This window comes from Pleurodeles waltl, chromosome 6, assembly GCF_031143425.1.
Source record: "Pleurodeles waltl isolate 20211129_DDA chromosome 6, aPleWal1.hap1.20221129, whole genome shotgun sequence".
Lineage (NCBI taxonomy): Eukaryota > Metazoa > Chordata > Amphibia > Caudata > Salamandridae > Pleurodeles > Pleurodeles waltl.
In genome coordinates, this window is record NC_090445.1 from 1699852112 (window position 1) to 1699869177 (window position 17066).

At 41.9% G+C, this 17066-nt stretch overlaps 1 protein-coding gene across 4 annotated transcripts in view; it reads right to left on the reverse strand.

Moving 5' to 3' along the window:
- ADAMTS13 (ADAM metallopeptidase with thrombospondin type 1 motif 13) overlaps positions 1 to 17066 on the reverse strand; it is a 177071-nt gene that overhangs the window by 141848 nt on the left and 18157 nt on the right. For 2 of the 4 annotated variants that reach the window (XM_069241794.1, XM_069241795.1), the window contains exon 2: positions 565 to 634. In XM_069241794.1, coding sequence (XP_069097895.1) covers positions 565 to 634 — 70 coding nt within the window. Of the gene's footprint in view, positions 1 to 492; positions 635 to 17066 lie in introns of all 4 variants that reach the window. The other 2 variants (XM_069241792.1, XM_069241793.1) reach the window with 1 other exon arrangement.

Genomic DNA, 17066 nt, shown 5'->3' on the forward strand with positions numbered 1-17066 from the left:
ACTATAACAATTTTACATATATTTAATTTGAAAGTCCAAATAATTGAATTTATTTAATATTATTTCCTATGGGGTCTTATATTAAGCCTCTGTCTCCATTATTTTATTTTAGTTCTTTAAGTTATACATTGGCAAACGATGAACAATAAGAATAGTTAAATGCGATTATAAAAAAGCTTCAACAAACTCAAAGTGTGACCCTTATACCAATCTGGAAATTTATTAAAGCTGTACTTTATTGGATACTTATTGGAACAATTGTTAGGTTTTATAAAGTGTGAAGGGCTGAGTCAGCTCTGCCAACACTCAGCGTGTGACGTGCAGAAGATGTACACATAGGTTTGCAGCAGATGTACAGAGGTCTTGAAGAATGTATGTTTGAGCTGGGTAACAATAACAACAGACATCAAAGGGCCAAGAAACAAACCTTTGTGTGAGATGCGCTACATGTGTATTAAAATTACTACAGTGTAACATGACTTGAAGCATTACTTTTGTAGGCTATGAAGCTCAGCCCCCTCTCCCCAGTCCCCTGGGGTGAAACTGAAGGTATGCACACTGTACCGGCTTCAAGCGATGCATCAGGTTTCAGGTGCGAGGAAGCGCCGTCTGCAACCAGAGTCAAAGGAAAGCCCTGGAAACAGAAACATGGCATTATTCAACCTAACATGACTTATTTACTTCATAATTTATATATTCCTCTGACTTCCACCTGTGTTTACTAATACACATCCTGTGGGTATGTGAATAAGACTGGTGCTTTATGCCCCGCTGCCAACAGTGGCATCCCCTTCTTGACGTGGCATGATGTACTGGCCTTTTCACTGCATTAATGAATGGCATTGCATTAAAGGTTATGACGTGGTGGTGTCAATGACTTACTCAGATCACACATCATCTAAAGTGCATGTGGCATGCTAATCCCATCAGATTGGCAGACGTATGCTGCGTTACAAGAGCACTAGATAACATTATATACGGTCAGAAAAAAAATGTAGGCACCAGGAGATTAATGGCCCGATTATGAGTTGGCATTCTGACTGCCTAGGATGGTGGCAGTCAGACCGCCATAGGCCGCCGGCACCGCCAGCATCACAGCTGCCACGGCTGTGGCAGTGTTGAGTGTGGCGGTCAATTTTAGCAGGGCAAGCAGTAGCACCGCCGCCGGTATTTTGACCTTCCTTTCCGCCGACCTTTTCATGGTGAGGACACCGCCATGAAAAGGTCGGCGGAAAGGCAGGGAAAGGGTCACAGAAGGGGCCCCGGGACGCTAATGCCTTGTCCTGGGCATTGTCCTGGCCACCATGCCAGCACTGGTAGGCCCACTGCCTGCCGTGCACAAGATGGTGCATGGCAGATGGTGTGGCCGACTTGCTGGCTGCGCAGTCAGTGTAGCCGGCATTGGTGTTGGCAGATTCCTGCAGCTGGAGCCAATATCGGTTCCACTGACTGCGCTGCCAGCCCTGCTGGTACCACTGGGATGTCATAATATGGCACTTAGAAGTCTGATAGCAAGACTCATGATCACGCGCTAGGTGATTTGCCCAGAAACACAGGCTGTTGAGTCGACATCAAGAAAACCTGGCTCCCCAGTTCCAAACTCAGCAGCTCAGGGCATAGGCTCATTATGTCACTTTTTTACAGAATGTAAAAACTTAATTTCTATCTTGTTGTATGCAAAGAATGTGCAGAACTATAAATGGCATCAAGAACGAGATTCCTCCCTAACCTCCTCCTTACCCTTCCCTAAACCCCTCTTTATCCCTCCATAAACCGTGGACGTTGATTCACCAAAATCCCAGGGTAGCATAAGTGGCATCACACATTGGTTGACCTCAATGAAATCACAGGAAGTGACATCATATGACCTCTGCCCCTGAATACCAGGAAGTACTGTCACAAGACCTTTACCCTGAAGACGTCGCAATAATTGATTTCACTGAAAGCTAGTGTTTAACCCAAAGAGAAAATGTATTGAAACCTAACAGAGAGATTCACATAAGAGAAATTTAGAAATAGCAATCATGTTCACTTGTATTAATCCATATATGACATATTCAATATAATCTATGTTTTGTACTTGATTTACTTATAATCATTGTTAACAAGTTTTGATTTGTGATCAATGCTAAGGAACTATCATATCACAGGTCTGAAATACAAAGGTGACTGTTTTTTCAAACACATCCTAATATGAAAACTAATGAGATTTAACTTATTCTCCACCCTCATATAGTGAACATCATAAATAACCCACTACAGCATAGACCACGGGGCAATAGCTCAGCGTACTTACGTCACATTTGTGTAAGTGACTGCCTTTTGCTCTTTCACAAGGTGGACATCCGCACACAATGTAGTTCCCTTCAGTGCCAGGATGTGTCTGAAGTGAGAGCAGAGCACATTCTTCTTCTAATACTGCTGTAAATTCCCTTTGAAGTAGACTGCTGCTATTTCACAGTATACCACATTGTGTTTCTGGACTCAGTTTCATCAATGGTTGTTTAATAAACTTTGCCCAGATGGAAAACCAAATGTTATAGTGTTTAGCACTTGTAACCGTTTTATTCAAACATAAGCGGGGTAGATTTTGGGTTTTACTATCCAATATTTTATATTGTGAAGCCTTATTTCTTCTGTCTTTTTTCCTACCCCTTTTGACTTCTTTCTTTCTTATTTTCTTTTTGTGTCTTTGTAATTTTTCATCTTCTTTCTTTTTATCTACTTTCCTTATTACCATCTATATTTTTTGCCTTTCCTTCTTTATTTCCTTCTTTCTCTTTCCTTTTTTTGCTTTCTTTCTATTTTACCTCCTTTCTTTCCTTTCTCCCTTCTTTGTTGACTTCTTTCCTTCTTTCATTCTTTCTCTTTCTTTCTTGCCTTCTTTTCCTTTTCTTTCAGTCATTCCTTTATTTCCCTTTTGCCTTTCATTCTTCCTTTCCTTTTCTTCTTTCTTTTTTGCATCTTTAATTTTTGACTTCTTTACTTTTGTCCTTCTTTGATCCTTTTTTCTTCCTTTTTTGCCTTCTTTACTTTGTTCTTTGTTTTTGCCTTCTTTCTTTCATCTCCTTCTTCATTTCCTCTTTCCTTTCTATTTAGCCTTCTTTCCATTTTCTTTCCTTATTTCATTTTTCTTTGCCCTTTCTTTCTTCATGTCTTTCTTTCTTTTTGCCTCCTTTCTTCCTTAATTTCATTATGTGTCTCTTTTTTCATAGCTATCCTTACTTCTTTCATTCTTTTTTACTTCGTTCATTTTGTCTCCTTTCTTCCATTCTTTATTTCTTGCCTTCTTTCCTTTTTTCCTTCTTCCTTCTTTTTGCCTTTTTTCATTCTTATTTAATATATCCTTTCCTCCTTTTTGTATTCGTTCCTTCCCTTTTTGCTTCTATCCCCTTCTTCCTTTTTGCCTTCTGTCATTCCTTTTTTGCCTTTCTTCCTTCCTTGTTAAGTCTGTCTTTTTTCCTTTTTGCCTGCTGTCCTTCCTTTTTTCTTTCTTCCTTACTTTCCTCCCTTCTTTCTTGACTTATTTCTCAAAGGCAAGCAGCCAAAGTCAGACCTATAACTTTTTTCAGTTTGTGCTAGCCAAGACCTTTTAATTTTATTAAAACTATGTCTAACATAGTTGCTTATAGGGGTTTTCAGCCAGCCTTCATCCCGTAGTCTGTGACTGTGTCCTTCACATCCATCATGCATCAGTGGAAAAAGTTAGCCCACTTCAGCCATTGACTGACATCACTATGAATTACGCATGCTACAGTTTCACAAGGAGCCCATCCACACACAAGGTAAATGACTCCCTTCAGTGTTGAGTGTACCATAGTAATGTATTTGAAACCGGAAAAGCAGTTTTGCCTTCAGTCATTTTGAGATTTAATGAGGGCCCGGCAGCTATCAGAACAATAAAGTTTAGCAAAAACCATGACAAAAGATTTGCTAAAAAGCTTGCGGCCAACTATCGGCTTTGCCAATGCTTGTTCTCTGCTGTGAGTAACACGTGCTACTTTTACCAAAAAGTGACAGTGCTCAGTGTACCATCCTTGAAGAAAGACAGATGGAGCTAGCCCTGCCAGCAGTTCCACTCAAGACTGCACCGACGTTTTGGCGCAGAGAGAGAGAAAAAACTTGAGTAAGAGGAACAAGACTACCAGGTGTGGGGAAGGAGCACATAGATGGCAACAATGAGCTGAAGAGAAACCAAAAGGAAGGAGACAAACGTTCAGCAACTGAATACAAACATTTGGGTTGCAGGGAAGGCATGTTGGGTGTTCCTTGTAGTAGAACACAAAGTAATAACAGTGAATTTACATGAGAACAATAAAGTTGTGGTTAATACTAGTAACGGAACGCAAAGGTTTGTGCAACCTCCCATGTGGTGTTCCACACGACCAGGAAAATAAGATATAGCACGCTTCCTTTTTTCCAACAAAAGAAGATTCCAACAAAATTACACTAGGTGGAGACAAAATAAAAATAATTTTGTTATTCAAACAGTATAACAGTGTGCGTAAAGATCAAAGAGGCAAGAACAAGAGAAAATCAGGAACAACCAAAAACTTGAATATAAGAGATGATGTTATCAAGAGCACACCAAGACTTCAGTATAACAGATGGTGTTATAAAGTAAACACCAAGACTTGAATATAGCAGATTGTGTTATAAAGAACACACCAAGGGGTCACTATAAGCTTGGCAGATGGAAAAGGGCGTCCGCCAAACTCCTGCGGTCAAGTTATCCCCAGGACAGCACTGCTTGCAGAGCTGCCTTGGCAGATTAGGATCGCCAGACCAACAAAAAGTCATGATTTGGCGGTGCTGGCGGTCTGACCATGGCGCGACCACCACGGTCATAATGTGGCTGCTAGACCGCCACTTTGGTGGCAGTCTGACCGCCACTGCGGGTCGTAATGATGCCCACAGTGTTATCAAGTAAACACCAAGACATGAGTATAACAGATGGTGTTATGAAAAACACACCAAGACTTCAATATAACAGATGATGCTATCAAGTAAACACAAAGACTTGAATATAATAGATGGTGCTATCAACAACAGAATAATCCATAACTTAGTATTATGTTCCATTCAATCATCAATAATTATTGGTGTTGGTTAGAAACAAATGGACAGACAAAGGAAGCATCCTTATAGCTAACCTCTCATTTTATTTGCCAAAGAAACTTGGTTTAAGCTACTTAGAGGTAAAAATTAAAGTTGTTCCTATTCTTTTATGGATCTCGATATGGATGAACCCTACAGCCACCCTGAATGGAGGCCTAATCAAGGATTCCTTTGTTGAAATTGTCGGATTTTCTGGGTGATGTCCAACAGATTCTGGTGAGAATCCGGCCTACTCCCCAGAATGAAGGACTGCCCAAACCAAAGAGGAAGTTCCAGACAGAACTAACTACCAGGAGAAAAAGGGAATGGCACGGAGAGAGATAGAGAAACAAATAATATAACAAAAGGAAAGATTTAGATAGCAGAGTACAGTATTCTTTCAGGCCGACAGAGTAACACACCCTGTCCCCTTGATGGAGAAACTGTATTCTGGATTTAGAGATGCCCGTTGCCCCAGCGCACATCTCTTGCATTGACAGGAACCGTTGTCATGGAAACATGACGGGGCCATATGGCACACTTTGAATATCTTTTTTATTTTCACAACAATATTGCAAAGCTTGATTTTTTTTTAAAATAAAAATCCATTACCTGTTATTATGTGAGGTTTCTGTAATGCATGGGGGGGTATTAAAATGTTTTACCTTCACTTACCGCCACATTTTTGATGGCAGTATGCAAAAGTAAAAACTGTTCACCTATCTGTCCACTCTAAATAGGATGGACAGACAAATGGCCAACCGTTTAGCAGCCCCTGCTCAATTGGTCTATCGGAGGAGTATGTCAGCAGCAGAGATTAAGTAGTTTCCAATGCTGACATACATAAGTTTGACCCCACTTTAAATGAGACATGCAGGACTTGGATTTGAAGGAGAGGGTACTCCATTGCCATTGCAAAGGAGTACTGTTGTACTCAAGCTATATACTGATGTTGTACTCGAGCCATATTGGAACCCTCACACCGAGTACTGGGGCTTTTGAGATTCGAGTGAACGCGGGGACGCCAGCGGTGGTTGCTGGAGATGGGACGAGTCTAGGGGTGGCTCCTTACATCTTTACTTCAAGTTACAAATAAATACTTATGTTACTTTCTTTCCGCGTTCCCGTCAAAAATTATGTTGGGATATATCGATGACGGGAATGTAGAAAGTAAGTTACATAAGTATTTCTTTGTATCTTGAAGTAAAGATGTAAGAAGCTACCCTTAGACTCGTCCCGTCTTCAGCAACCGCCGCTACCATCTCTCTCGTTCACTTGAATCTCGAGAGCTCCAGGATTTGGTGTCAGGATTGCAATATGGCTCGACTCTGCGTTCACTCGAATCTCGAAAGCTCCAGGATTCGGTGTCAGGATTCCAATATGGCTCGAGTACAGCATTAGTATATAGCTTGAGTACAAGTACCTTCTGCACCAAATAACAAATCAGGCCCATAGACTTCAGTGGCACTTCTCACTCTTGTCTCACATCTTATATCACAGCAATTTTATCGTCGAATAAGCTCTGCTAAGGGATGGTCTCTATAAGGAAAGGGCACACAAGACGACCATAACAATAATTATTGGTATGAACTTGATAAGATGATTAAACGCCACAATCAGTTAATGGCTTCTAAATGGCAGACCACTGTGTACCGAAGCTGAACTGGAGGAAGCCATTGGGACATCTGGTCAGCAACCAAGGAAAACACTGCAATGAAAAAGGAACAAGGCAAAGAGAAACACAGCAATGCAACAAAGCCAGGTCTAAATCCAGGAGGCAAGTCAGAAAAGCAGGCAAAAGTCTGGATTACAGAGAGAACTGACCAGGAGGAAAGGAGCATAGGTGAGGGGCACGTTGGTGAATGAACTCTATAGCAAGTGAGAATCAATGCAACAAAGAAAATTGCCAGGTAGTGTCCATTTGCATAACTGGTGTTTAAATGCTGCTGCTGCCTTCCTTGACCTTTAATGTCTTGTCAGTCACAGTGCACGAGCTTCCAATAGCTGGTCCATCACAGTTTTAAAAGTGAATGCCTCCATGCGCTTTCAACAACAGGTTCCACACTACCAAACCACAGCAGATTCCTGACACCTGTTAGGAATAAGGCTGTTCAGAGTTTTACAATCAGCCGTGGAATCTTTCCACAATCTATAGGGTTTGGACCACAAGTACATTTTTAAGACGTGGATGTGTGTTTCGGGAGAAAGTGAAGCTTCAGAAATCCCCTGTAAGAATATTACTGGCTTAGAACCCTGTTAAGAAATTGTTTCCAAAGCACATGAAGTACATGCGGGCGAGGTAAGAACAGGGGTTGTTCATCTTTATCTTTCCCTAAAGGATGAGGAAAGAGTGAAACACTGAGCCTTTTTCTCAACAAACTGCTGTAAACTTTGTTTTTAAGTATGTTTTTTCTTCCAGCTCACAAGAAATATTTACTTTTTTTGGAATGCTAGGAGCAATTTGTTAACTGTAGAATATCTTCTTTAATTTTGCAGATGTTGCTGTCGCCTGTGGTTTGCTGTTCCGTAGGAAGATTTGTAATTAAGGCTGTTAAATTGAGATCTGTTTTGGGGCATGAATTCTAAAGATTTCTAAATAGAATATCTGTAAAGTTTTGATAGTATTATTATTACTATTGGTGTTGTTGTCATTATTATTATTATTATCAGATTTGTTGGAGCAAATCTCTGACTGGGAGTAGGAAAGAGAGTATTCCTGCCCAACAAAAGCCTCTTGAAAGACCACAACCTTGCTAGTTTGTATGTATTCAAAATGTTGTGCCATTTCTTTCACTACCGCAAAATTTACTCCTGAAAAGAGTAAGAGTAAGTCACATTCTTCATGTCCATATTTCATGAGTCTGTAAGAAAGTGTTTTCCCAGAGCAGATTATTTTTTATACATAGAACATTATTATTAATATTAAATTTTCTCCAGCATTTACATGAGTAGTACTCCTATCGACCACAGACAGTATCAACATTTCACACATCTGATCCTCCAAAGCTCTGTCCTCTTTCCCTCCCTTTTCAACCTTATAAAATCTTAAATAATTGCATTGAAGAGAACAGCTTTCAATGCTTCTCATGAGATTTTGTCTCTACAGAGCTCCATACTCCATACATTACTTATCTTACTTTCAAGGGTGCTGTACTATTATGAACCCCAATAAATAAATAATGCACAGTGTTGTAGGCAAGTCATATGTGGCATTCCCTGTCTTAATTGGCCCATAAGTGGATCCCAGGTGGTGCTGAACTTTTATGTCTGAATATTTTCCAGTTATTGTCTATATTTTTGGCCCAACATCATGTCTATCCAGGACGTAGCTCATATATGATTATGTGACGCAGATAAAGGCATTCACAGAATCTAAAGCTAATGTTACCATTGAAATATGTAGTTGTAAGACCTTTTAATTAAAGTAAGCACTTGCTTAATATTATCAAAGTATGCCTATTTTTAACGAATCCTGTTTGATGAGGTTCTAATAGGATATTCATGTGGGATTATAATCTTTTCACCAGTTCTTTTGTAAAAGTTTTAAGATCAACATTCAATAAGGAAATCAGTCTAAATGACACACAGAGATGTAGTATCAACTTCCTTCATACCTAATTTTAAGGAGTTATAGAGATTAGTCAAAAACGGGCCAAGAATGAGCAGAATTTTATATAACAGGAGCAGGTCAGACCACTGAGACCAGATGACTTTTTTTGCTAAATTCCTCATTGTTTTTCTAACCCCTCAACAGAGAAATCCTAATCGAGCTCTTCCCTCGTCTGTTTGTTTAACTCTGGTAATTGTAAGTCACTAACAATGCTACCATCATCTGGGGGTGTACCATTTCTATTTGGTATGCGTCACTAAAGAAGTCTGTGAACGCTAGTTGTATGCTGGTTTCACAGACTGACACTACGGGGGTCATTACGACCCTGGCGGAACAAGTCCGCCAGGGCCGTGGGACGCGGTGGCACCGCCGACAGGCCGGCGGTGCCCCGCGGGGCATTCTGACCGCGGCTCCCGCCGGTTTCCCGCTGCCCCAAAGGAATCCTCCAAGCCGGCGCAGCATGCTGCGCCGGCATGGGGATTCCGACTCCCCCTCCCGCCATCCAGTTCCTGGCGGTTCTCCCGCCGGGAACCGGATGGCGGGAGGGGGAGTCGCGGGGCCCCTGGGGGCCCCTGCCGTGCCCATGCCTATGGCATGGGCACGGCAGGGGCCCCCGTAAGAGGGCCCCTAAAAGTATTTCAGTGTCTGCAAAGCAGACACTGAAATACGCGACGGGTGCAACTGCACCCGTCGCACCTTCCCACTCCGCCGGCTCTATTACGAGCCGGCGTCATCGTGGGAAGGGAGTTTTCCCCTGGGCTGGCGGGCGGTCTTGTGAAGACCGCCCGCCAGCCCAGGGGAAAACTCGGAATACCCTCCGCGGTCTTACGACCGTGGAGCGGTATTTCGGAGGGGGGAAGCCTGGCGGGCGGCCTCCGCCGCCCGCCAGGCTCGGAATGAGGGCCTACATCTTTTGAGTTTTGAAAATTAGCGATCCTGTTCTTTTCTTTTGGCTCCCCTTAATATAGTGCTCAATAATTTGTCTATCTTGTTTGCTCATTCACATATGCTGCTTCAGTGGGAGCAGCACACTCTCCTACTGTTATGTCTGAAATAGATTCATGTATCCTCTCAGTGCCATCACTTTCCTCAGAGATCCTTAAAGACCCAGTTTCTTCATACTGCTTTTCAAGCTGTTCCTAAATGCTTTTCTATCTTCAGATTCATAGATGTCCAACTCCACTTCTAATCCATCCAAGCTTCTATATATATTCTTCTAACTACTTCTTCGAAAGCATCTCAGACTACATCTACAGGTTGTCTCCATTGCTGTTCATTTGGAAACAGTCTTTAATTTGTTCCCTAATATCAGTTCGTATATCCTACCTCTAAGAAGCTTTGAGCCAAAGTTCACTGTATTCTTCCTATATCTCTCTCCCATATGACAATCTCACATCACAGGTGCATAGTCTGAAATATTTACTAACCCTATATCTATTATTGTTTGGTACTGCTAATTCATCTTTATTCCGTTTTAGGTGAATTCTCAAGTACATCCTATGACTATGTGAGAAGAACAAATATTTCCTTTCCATCAAGGGGGTGTCTTACCATACATCTAATATACCCCATTCTGAGAAGGTTCTCAGAAAGGACTTGGAAATTCCACTACTGGGGTATTTATAAAGTGGATCTCTATCTGTTTTAAGTGTTTGACTTTGTTAAAGTCCCTGTTGTACTGTTCCTCTACACACACCACACACACCAGTCCAGCCACCAGTAACTTAAGCTTTTATTGTAAAATAACAACCCTCGTCTGTCCTCCAGCACAGATTTCTGCTCAAGTACCACAACTGTCACTATTTCTCCCCACACATTCTGCCCCTAAATTCCAGTACGAACCTAATGCCTCACAGTCCATTAAATGGGTTTAGAGGCACACTGGAATGAACATAAAAGTAAAACAGAACTCCTGAGGATCTCATGATACCAAAGACCCTCTGCACTACAGACAGAGAGCTCGTCACATCAGCCAAAGCAAAGTACTATAGCAACACCATTAATGAAGCCACCAACAGAAGAGGAACAGTGCTCAAGACAGTCAGACACTGTATCAACCCCCCGGAGTACCCACTTACTCCTATTAAAAGTAGTCTATGTTCAACTCCAAGATCACATCAGTGCTAACCACCTCCTGCACGACTACCAGTCTGGCTTCAGATCACACTGCAGAAGGGAGACCACAACCTTACACGATGTAGATGATATCATCCTGGCCACAGATGAAGAGGACCCCTAGCTTCTAATATTGCTGGACGTCTCAGCTGGCTTTCAAACAGTCAACCATCCCACCATCATAAGCACCATGGAGGCTTGAATGGGATTCACCAGCTATTTCATTTACTGGTTCTCCTCTCACTTTTCCAACCAACACGAGTTTGTCCACATGGACACCTCCAGGTCCCACAAGTTCCATACTGTCCATTTTCAACTATACATAGAGCTTCTTGGTGCTCTACTCACAGATAACAGTGTCACAGTTCAACAATATACTGCTAATACGCAGCTCTATACATTAAAGTCTGCTCTGCATCAGACATCCAACACCTCAAACACTGCCTGTGTATCATCCAGACCCAAATGCCCAGCGCCTACCTGAAGCTCAACTCAACCAAAACAGAATTCCTGTTATTTGCCAAGAACAAAAAACAGTGCACACCAGAGTCAATGGAATGAACATTGATGGCTTCAATCGCCAACTTTTACTGATTGTCAGGTTAATTAGATTTGCGTGAAAACCAACCTGTCCCTTAAAGGACACATTGCCAAAAAATCAAAGACAGGCTTGTACCTGCTCTTTCTTCTGAAGTAAACCTGTTTCTTCCAGAAAGCAAAGTCAGAACCCCTTTCCTCGTACTCTTGAGTTTGGATAGTAGTGTAACACCCTGCTCCATGGCATCCCAGACCTCATAATGGCATCCCTAAAGGGCATTCCACACCCAGCAGCATGTCTCTTCCAGGACCTGAAGAAATATGATATCATCTCCATCCTAATGGAACTCAATTGGCTTCCCTTGTCGGTTGGCACCATCTTCAAACTCAGCCGCATCATTTATTAAGGCATCACAATCATCCCCCTGCTTATCTTACATATAAACTCATAATCTCTGGTATTTCTTGGCACACCCACAGCCAGAACACCTTCAGACCACACACTAAGTAGTATGAAAAAGAAAAATCAAGGCAGCAGGTCTTTTCCATCTCTGTGCCCAGGATCTGAAACAACATGGCTATATCACTCACGGCCGCCCCAGTGCTGCTTCAATTTAGGAAAGAGTTGATGAAACACTGCTTTAAAGAACACTGCATCATAAAGCAATAACAGGCCAAAAGCCTCTCCTATCACTTGTTGACTTATGCTTGTGAGTCTGTAAAGCACTCTGCTGCTTTTTGGCTAGGTCTGCACTATAGCAATACTATATACATACATACACACATAGATATATCAATACATACATATACTCACATTTCTTCCTTTCTACATGACAAATAATTGCTTGCAGTACTAATGTAAGCAACAACTATTGTATACTTGAGAGAAACACAAAGGTAGTGAGGAACTGAAACAGAACTAATTAAATTCTACAAAGAAAGTGTAAAGAACAAAAATTGCAACATTTTACATTAAATCCCATCAAATACATAATTAAAGTAAAATGCAATTTGGTCAAGACGTAATACAAAACAATACATTCATTCACATTAGTGAAATTAGTGAACTTGTGTTGGCTAAATAGCTAAGGTTTTCCAAAGTGGACTGTATGAAAACAACTTTTCTTTTAGACATAAACTCTTATAATTTCTTTGGAGTTTTTATTGTTCTCCCAAAAACACTCATCTGCTATGGGACCTCCTTAGGGACCTCTTTTTCCAGGGAAGTCATTGCCCCGTTTAAAACTTCCTCCTTCTCTGGTTTCATCACCAAAGCTTTTCTTCTCCTACCATCTCCTCTTGCTCTTCTGGAGATTCCACATTCATTCCCCTAACGTGGCCACTCACTCCCCAGTACATTCAACACATTTCCATCCCCTTCTTACAACCACCAATACTTAAAGCCATTATGTCCACTAGGAACAGGTGCTCATTTTCGGACTCTATACGTGCATAACGCCAGTCGTCCCATATACCAAAATTTTCCACACTCTAATCTCAATGAATTATTGAGTCCTTGTATAGCTTTTTTGGGGGTTCTGAGTAATTACTCTTCCCCATCTTGAACATATTACCCACACCCACTGTTCACCTCCATATGGGATACACTATGCTTCTCATTAGTAGTTTTTGTACTTATTTTGAGACCCAAGGATTCACTTCTTCACAATTTCAGATTCCAACTACCTACCATGTTCCTTTCCTCATCCATCTAGGATTCCTCGTTGACTATTGAATTTGTCCATGAATTATGACAAGGGGACTTTCATTAGTGTACTCCTTTTTAGTCATACAATAAGCCTGCAACAGTCTTTTCAATTAGAATTTCCAGTATTTTATCCTGCGCTAGCCAACTGTATTAAAACATTGAGTAAATGATTGAAGCCCTCATGACGACTCTGGCGGACGGAAACGCCCATCCGCCAACGCTGTGCGTTGGGAAAATCGCCAATGCGATGACCTGACTGAGATGGCTATTAGGAGTTTCCCGCTGGGTCAGCAGGCGGAAACAGCTGTCCATGTAAAAGCTGGTGGAGAGGGTACTCGTAATCCCCAGGGCAAATGTGCCCTGGTGGATTAAGACCGCCAGCACCGCCAGGGCATTGGCCGGCAAATAAGTGGCAGTGCCGGCGGCACAACTGTGGTACTTTTGCCACAATGGTAATATGGAGGCCGGACCGCCACCATGAGTCTGGCAGTCCTAGGACCCCCAGACTCGTAATGAGGGGCGGAATGTCTCTAGTGCACCATTCCTTTCCAGTTGATACAAAGACATCATCCCATGCTTTATTCCAAAATATTCTATATATTTCAATATCTCCTCCAAACATATTCAATAAAACAATAATGTACATGTTGGCACCACTGCTACAGACCACGTCGCAGTATGTCTAAGGCCACACATTGACAGACATGTTAAAAGATGCAAGGCGGGATATAAGGTTTTCTGTGTTTTGTCTGCTCTTTCACAATCCACACACTCAGAAACTATTCTTTTTATCTCTAAATCAATCCCTGGCACCCAATACAAATCCTTGAGGGCCTGATTTATACTTTGGTAGTCGGGCTGTCCTCCTCCGGGGCAAGAGAATAATTTACTCCATCGCCTTGGCGGAGGTCCCAGCAGCCAAGTTATGAAATGTCTGTCATCCCAACAGACATTTCAGTCTTCCACAGGTAACACTGTTAAGTCAGTTCCTGTGAATGCACTGGAACTTTGCCGTACAGCTCCAGCAAACATGCGGCAGACATACAGCAAAACATCAAATTCTTTTTATTTTCAAAAACAAAACCTCAAAGTGGGTTTTTGCTTTTGAAAATAATAAAAACAATGCCATCGGCACCAAAGAATTAATCTCCCATGATGGGGGGGGGGGCATTTTTTGTTTTTTACTGGATTTTCCTGGTGGTAATGAAGAGTAAAAATAGCTATATGTCCACCTATCCTAATTGGGGGGCAGACATATGTCCAATTTTCCAACGGCGCTTACTCTGTCAGGCCATCGGAGAAGTCTGCCCACAGCTGAAACAGAGCATTCTCCGCCGCTGCCAAACTATGGTCTATCAGTTTCTAAATACAGCAAGCAGACCATTATGTTAGTGGTAAAGATACTCTATCGCCACTGAGACAGTGTACGCTTACAGCCAACATGCTGGGGCATAAGTTCATCCTGCACTTCCAATAATCTCTTTATGCTTACATCAATCACATATAAGAATTACTGCTATGCCCTTGTAAATCTTCCCTGAACTGGAATGGAACCTTAATTGTTTTATCCTGCTTGAAGTATGGTCAATTTATTCCACCTGCTTGCAGTCATCAATCAAATGGTCAGTGATTCTGTAGATTTGAGACCTGTCAATATTTAAACCAAAAGATTCATTTTAACATCCAGAGTTCTCATCAAAATACTTCAATCATTGGATAGAGAAGGAAAGAAAGAAGGAATAATTAACTTTTGGGATCTGTGAAAGAAAGAATTAACCTTTGGAATAACGGTAGGGTGAGGTCTGAAAACAACTTCATCCTCCACAAACCTCATAAAAGAAGGATTACATCTCAAAGCCCCTAGTTCACCTATTCTACAGGTCGAAGTAATAGCAACTATGAAGAAGACCTTGAAAGAAATACATTTTAAATCAATAGTCTCCTATTGTTGAAAATTGTGACCCTGTAGATCCTTCAATATCACAGGACGATTTCAAAAGGCAGATAGAGAAGATGAAGGCGGTCTAGACACAGCAAAACTCCTAAATATTTTAGAAAATACAAAATTCTCCTCTAGTGATTCAGAAAATTCTCTGAAGGGTTTAATTGTGAACCACTGAGACTGTAAGGAAGATAGGAAAGGATTAAGGTGAAACCGCTCCCAAAGAAAATGCAAAAGCGCTGAAAGTTTCACAATACAGGCTAGAAAAGTTATGAGAAGAACACTGTGTCAAAAGATTTCTACTGTTTAGAGTAGGATATCAGTGTTGAATGTCTCTTAGAATCTTGAATAAACACCACCATAGAAGAAGAAATGCATCTTGCTAAAAGATTGGACTTTTCGTAGCTTTTCTATTGCTGTGTCTACTTCTGGCCCAAAAATATGTTTTTTATCGAAGGTCATGTTTAACACAGCCTGTTGTATTTCTGGTTTGAATCCAGAAGATCTGAGCCATACATGTCTACGAGTAGTGACTGCTGTATTGACACTCCTTGCAGCGGTATCTGCTGCATCTAGGGCAGATCTTATTTGGTTATTTGTAATAGCTTGCCCTTCTTCCACTACCTGTTGAGCCCTTTTTTGGTGTTCTTTAGGGAGATGCTGTATTATATCTTGCATCTCGTCCCAATGGGCTCTATCATAACGAGCTAGTAGTGCTTGTGAATTTGCTATTCCCCATTGGTTTGCAGCTTGGGACGCTACCCTTTTCCCTGCAGCATCGAATTTTCTGCTTTCTTTATCAGGAGGGGGTGCATCTCCTGAGGACTGACTATTTGCTCTCTTCCTGGTAGCACTAACCACAATTGAATTAGGTGGTACCTGATGGGTGATGTAATCAGGGTCAGAAGGTGCAGGTTTGTACTTTTTTTCTACACTAGGTGTTATAATGCGCGCTCGTTAAAAATTTGATCTGCATGTTTTACCATGCCTGGGAGCATCAGGAGGCACTGGTATCTGGAATGAGTTGAGGATAATGTGTTGAATAAAAAATCCTCTTCTAGTGGTTCTGTGTGCATTGTAACCCCATAATAGGCTGCAGCCCTAGCTACGACCTGGTTATATACAGTAGTATCTTCAGGTGGCGATGGTTTAGAGGGGTCGCTGTCTGGATTGTTGCTTGGGATGGGATCATGGTCGTAAAGATCCCATGGATCAACAGTGCCCTGTTGTGAGTCATAGGAATGAGTTGGAGAATGCATTGGTGTAGGGCTTATCTGAGGAGAGGTAGGTAGGTGTAGAGAATGAGGAGGTGAATGAGGAGGAGAAGACTGCAGAGGGGCTGGCTTCTCTTTCTGTTTTGGCACTTTAGCTGGGGGCTGCATAGTGTTCAATTCCTCCTGAAATGCCAGCTTCCTCTTTGTTTTTAAAGGCGGTGCTGTTATAATTCTGCCTGTTTCTTTATTGATGTGGATCCTGGACTGCCTCTCATCCATAATTTGAAGTATTGGTTCGACCTCTGGCTCTACCTCCGAGGTTTTCTGGCTTTCTTTAACTCTTTTAGAAAGTCCGTGTTCCTCTGTATATGCTGTTTTTTTCGGTTCCGAAATGTGTTTTTTCAGGATTGAAAATGATGAGGAAGGTCTCGGCTCTGAAACAGGTTTTCTTATTTTCAACTCCAAAAATGGCTGTTTACTGGAGTCCGAAATTGAGCTTTTTGTCGACTCTGAGGTTTTCGGAGGGGTGGCCTTTTTCGGTGCCAAACTGGAGGGTCGGTCACCAACAGTCTTTTTTCGGGCTGAGCCATGGCCTTCCGGCAGTGGCGTACCCAAGGCCTTCTGTTTTTTCTTATGTGAGGGTGCAGGGGCAGATGTACTCACATGTTGGCTGGCTGTGACGGGTCTTTCTTCCTCAGATTCTTGTTCTGCCTCCGAATCACGGACTGAGACTGCTGTCTGCAGCAGTTCTTCTTCTACGTCAAAATGTTCTCCAGTCTTCGAAGCCATTTCGAGCCTTCTTGCTCTTTTGTCTCTTAGAGTCTTTTTCGATCAGAAGGATCT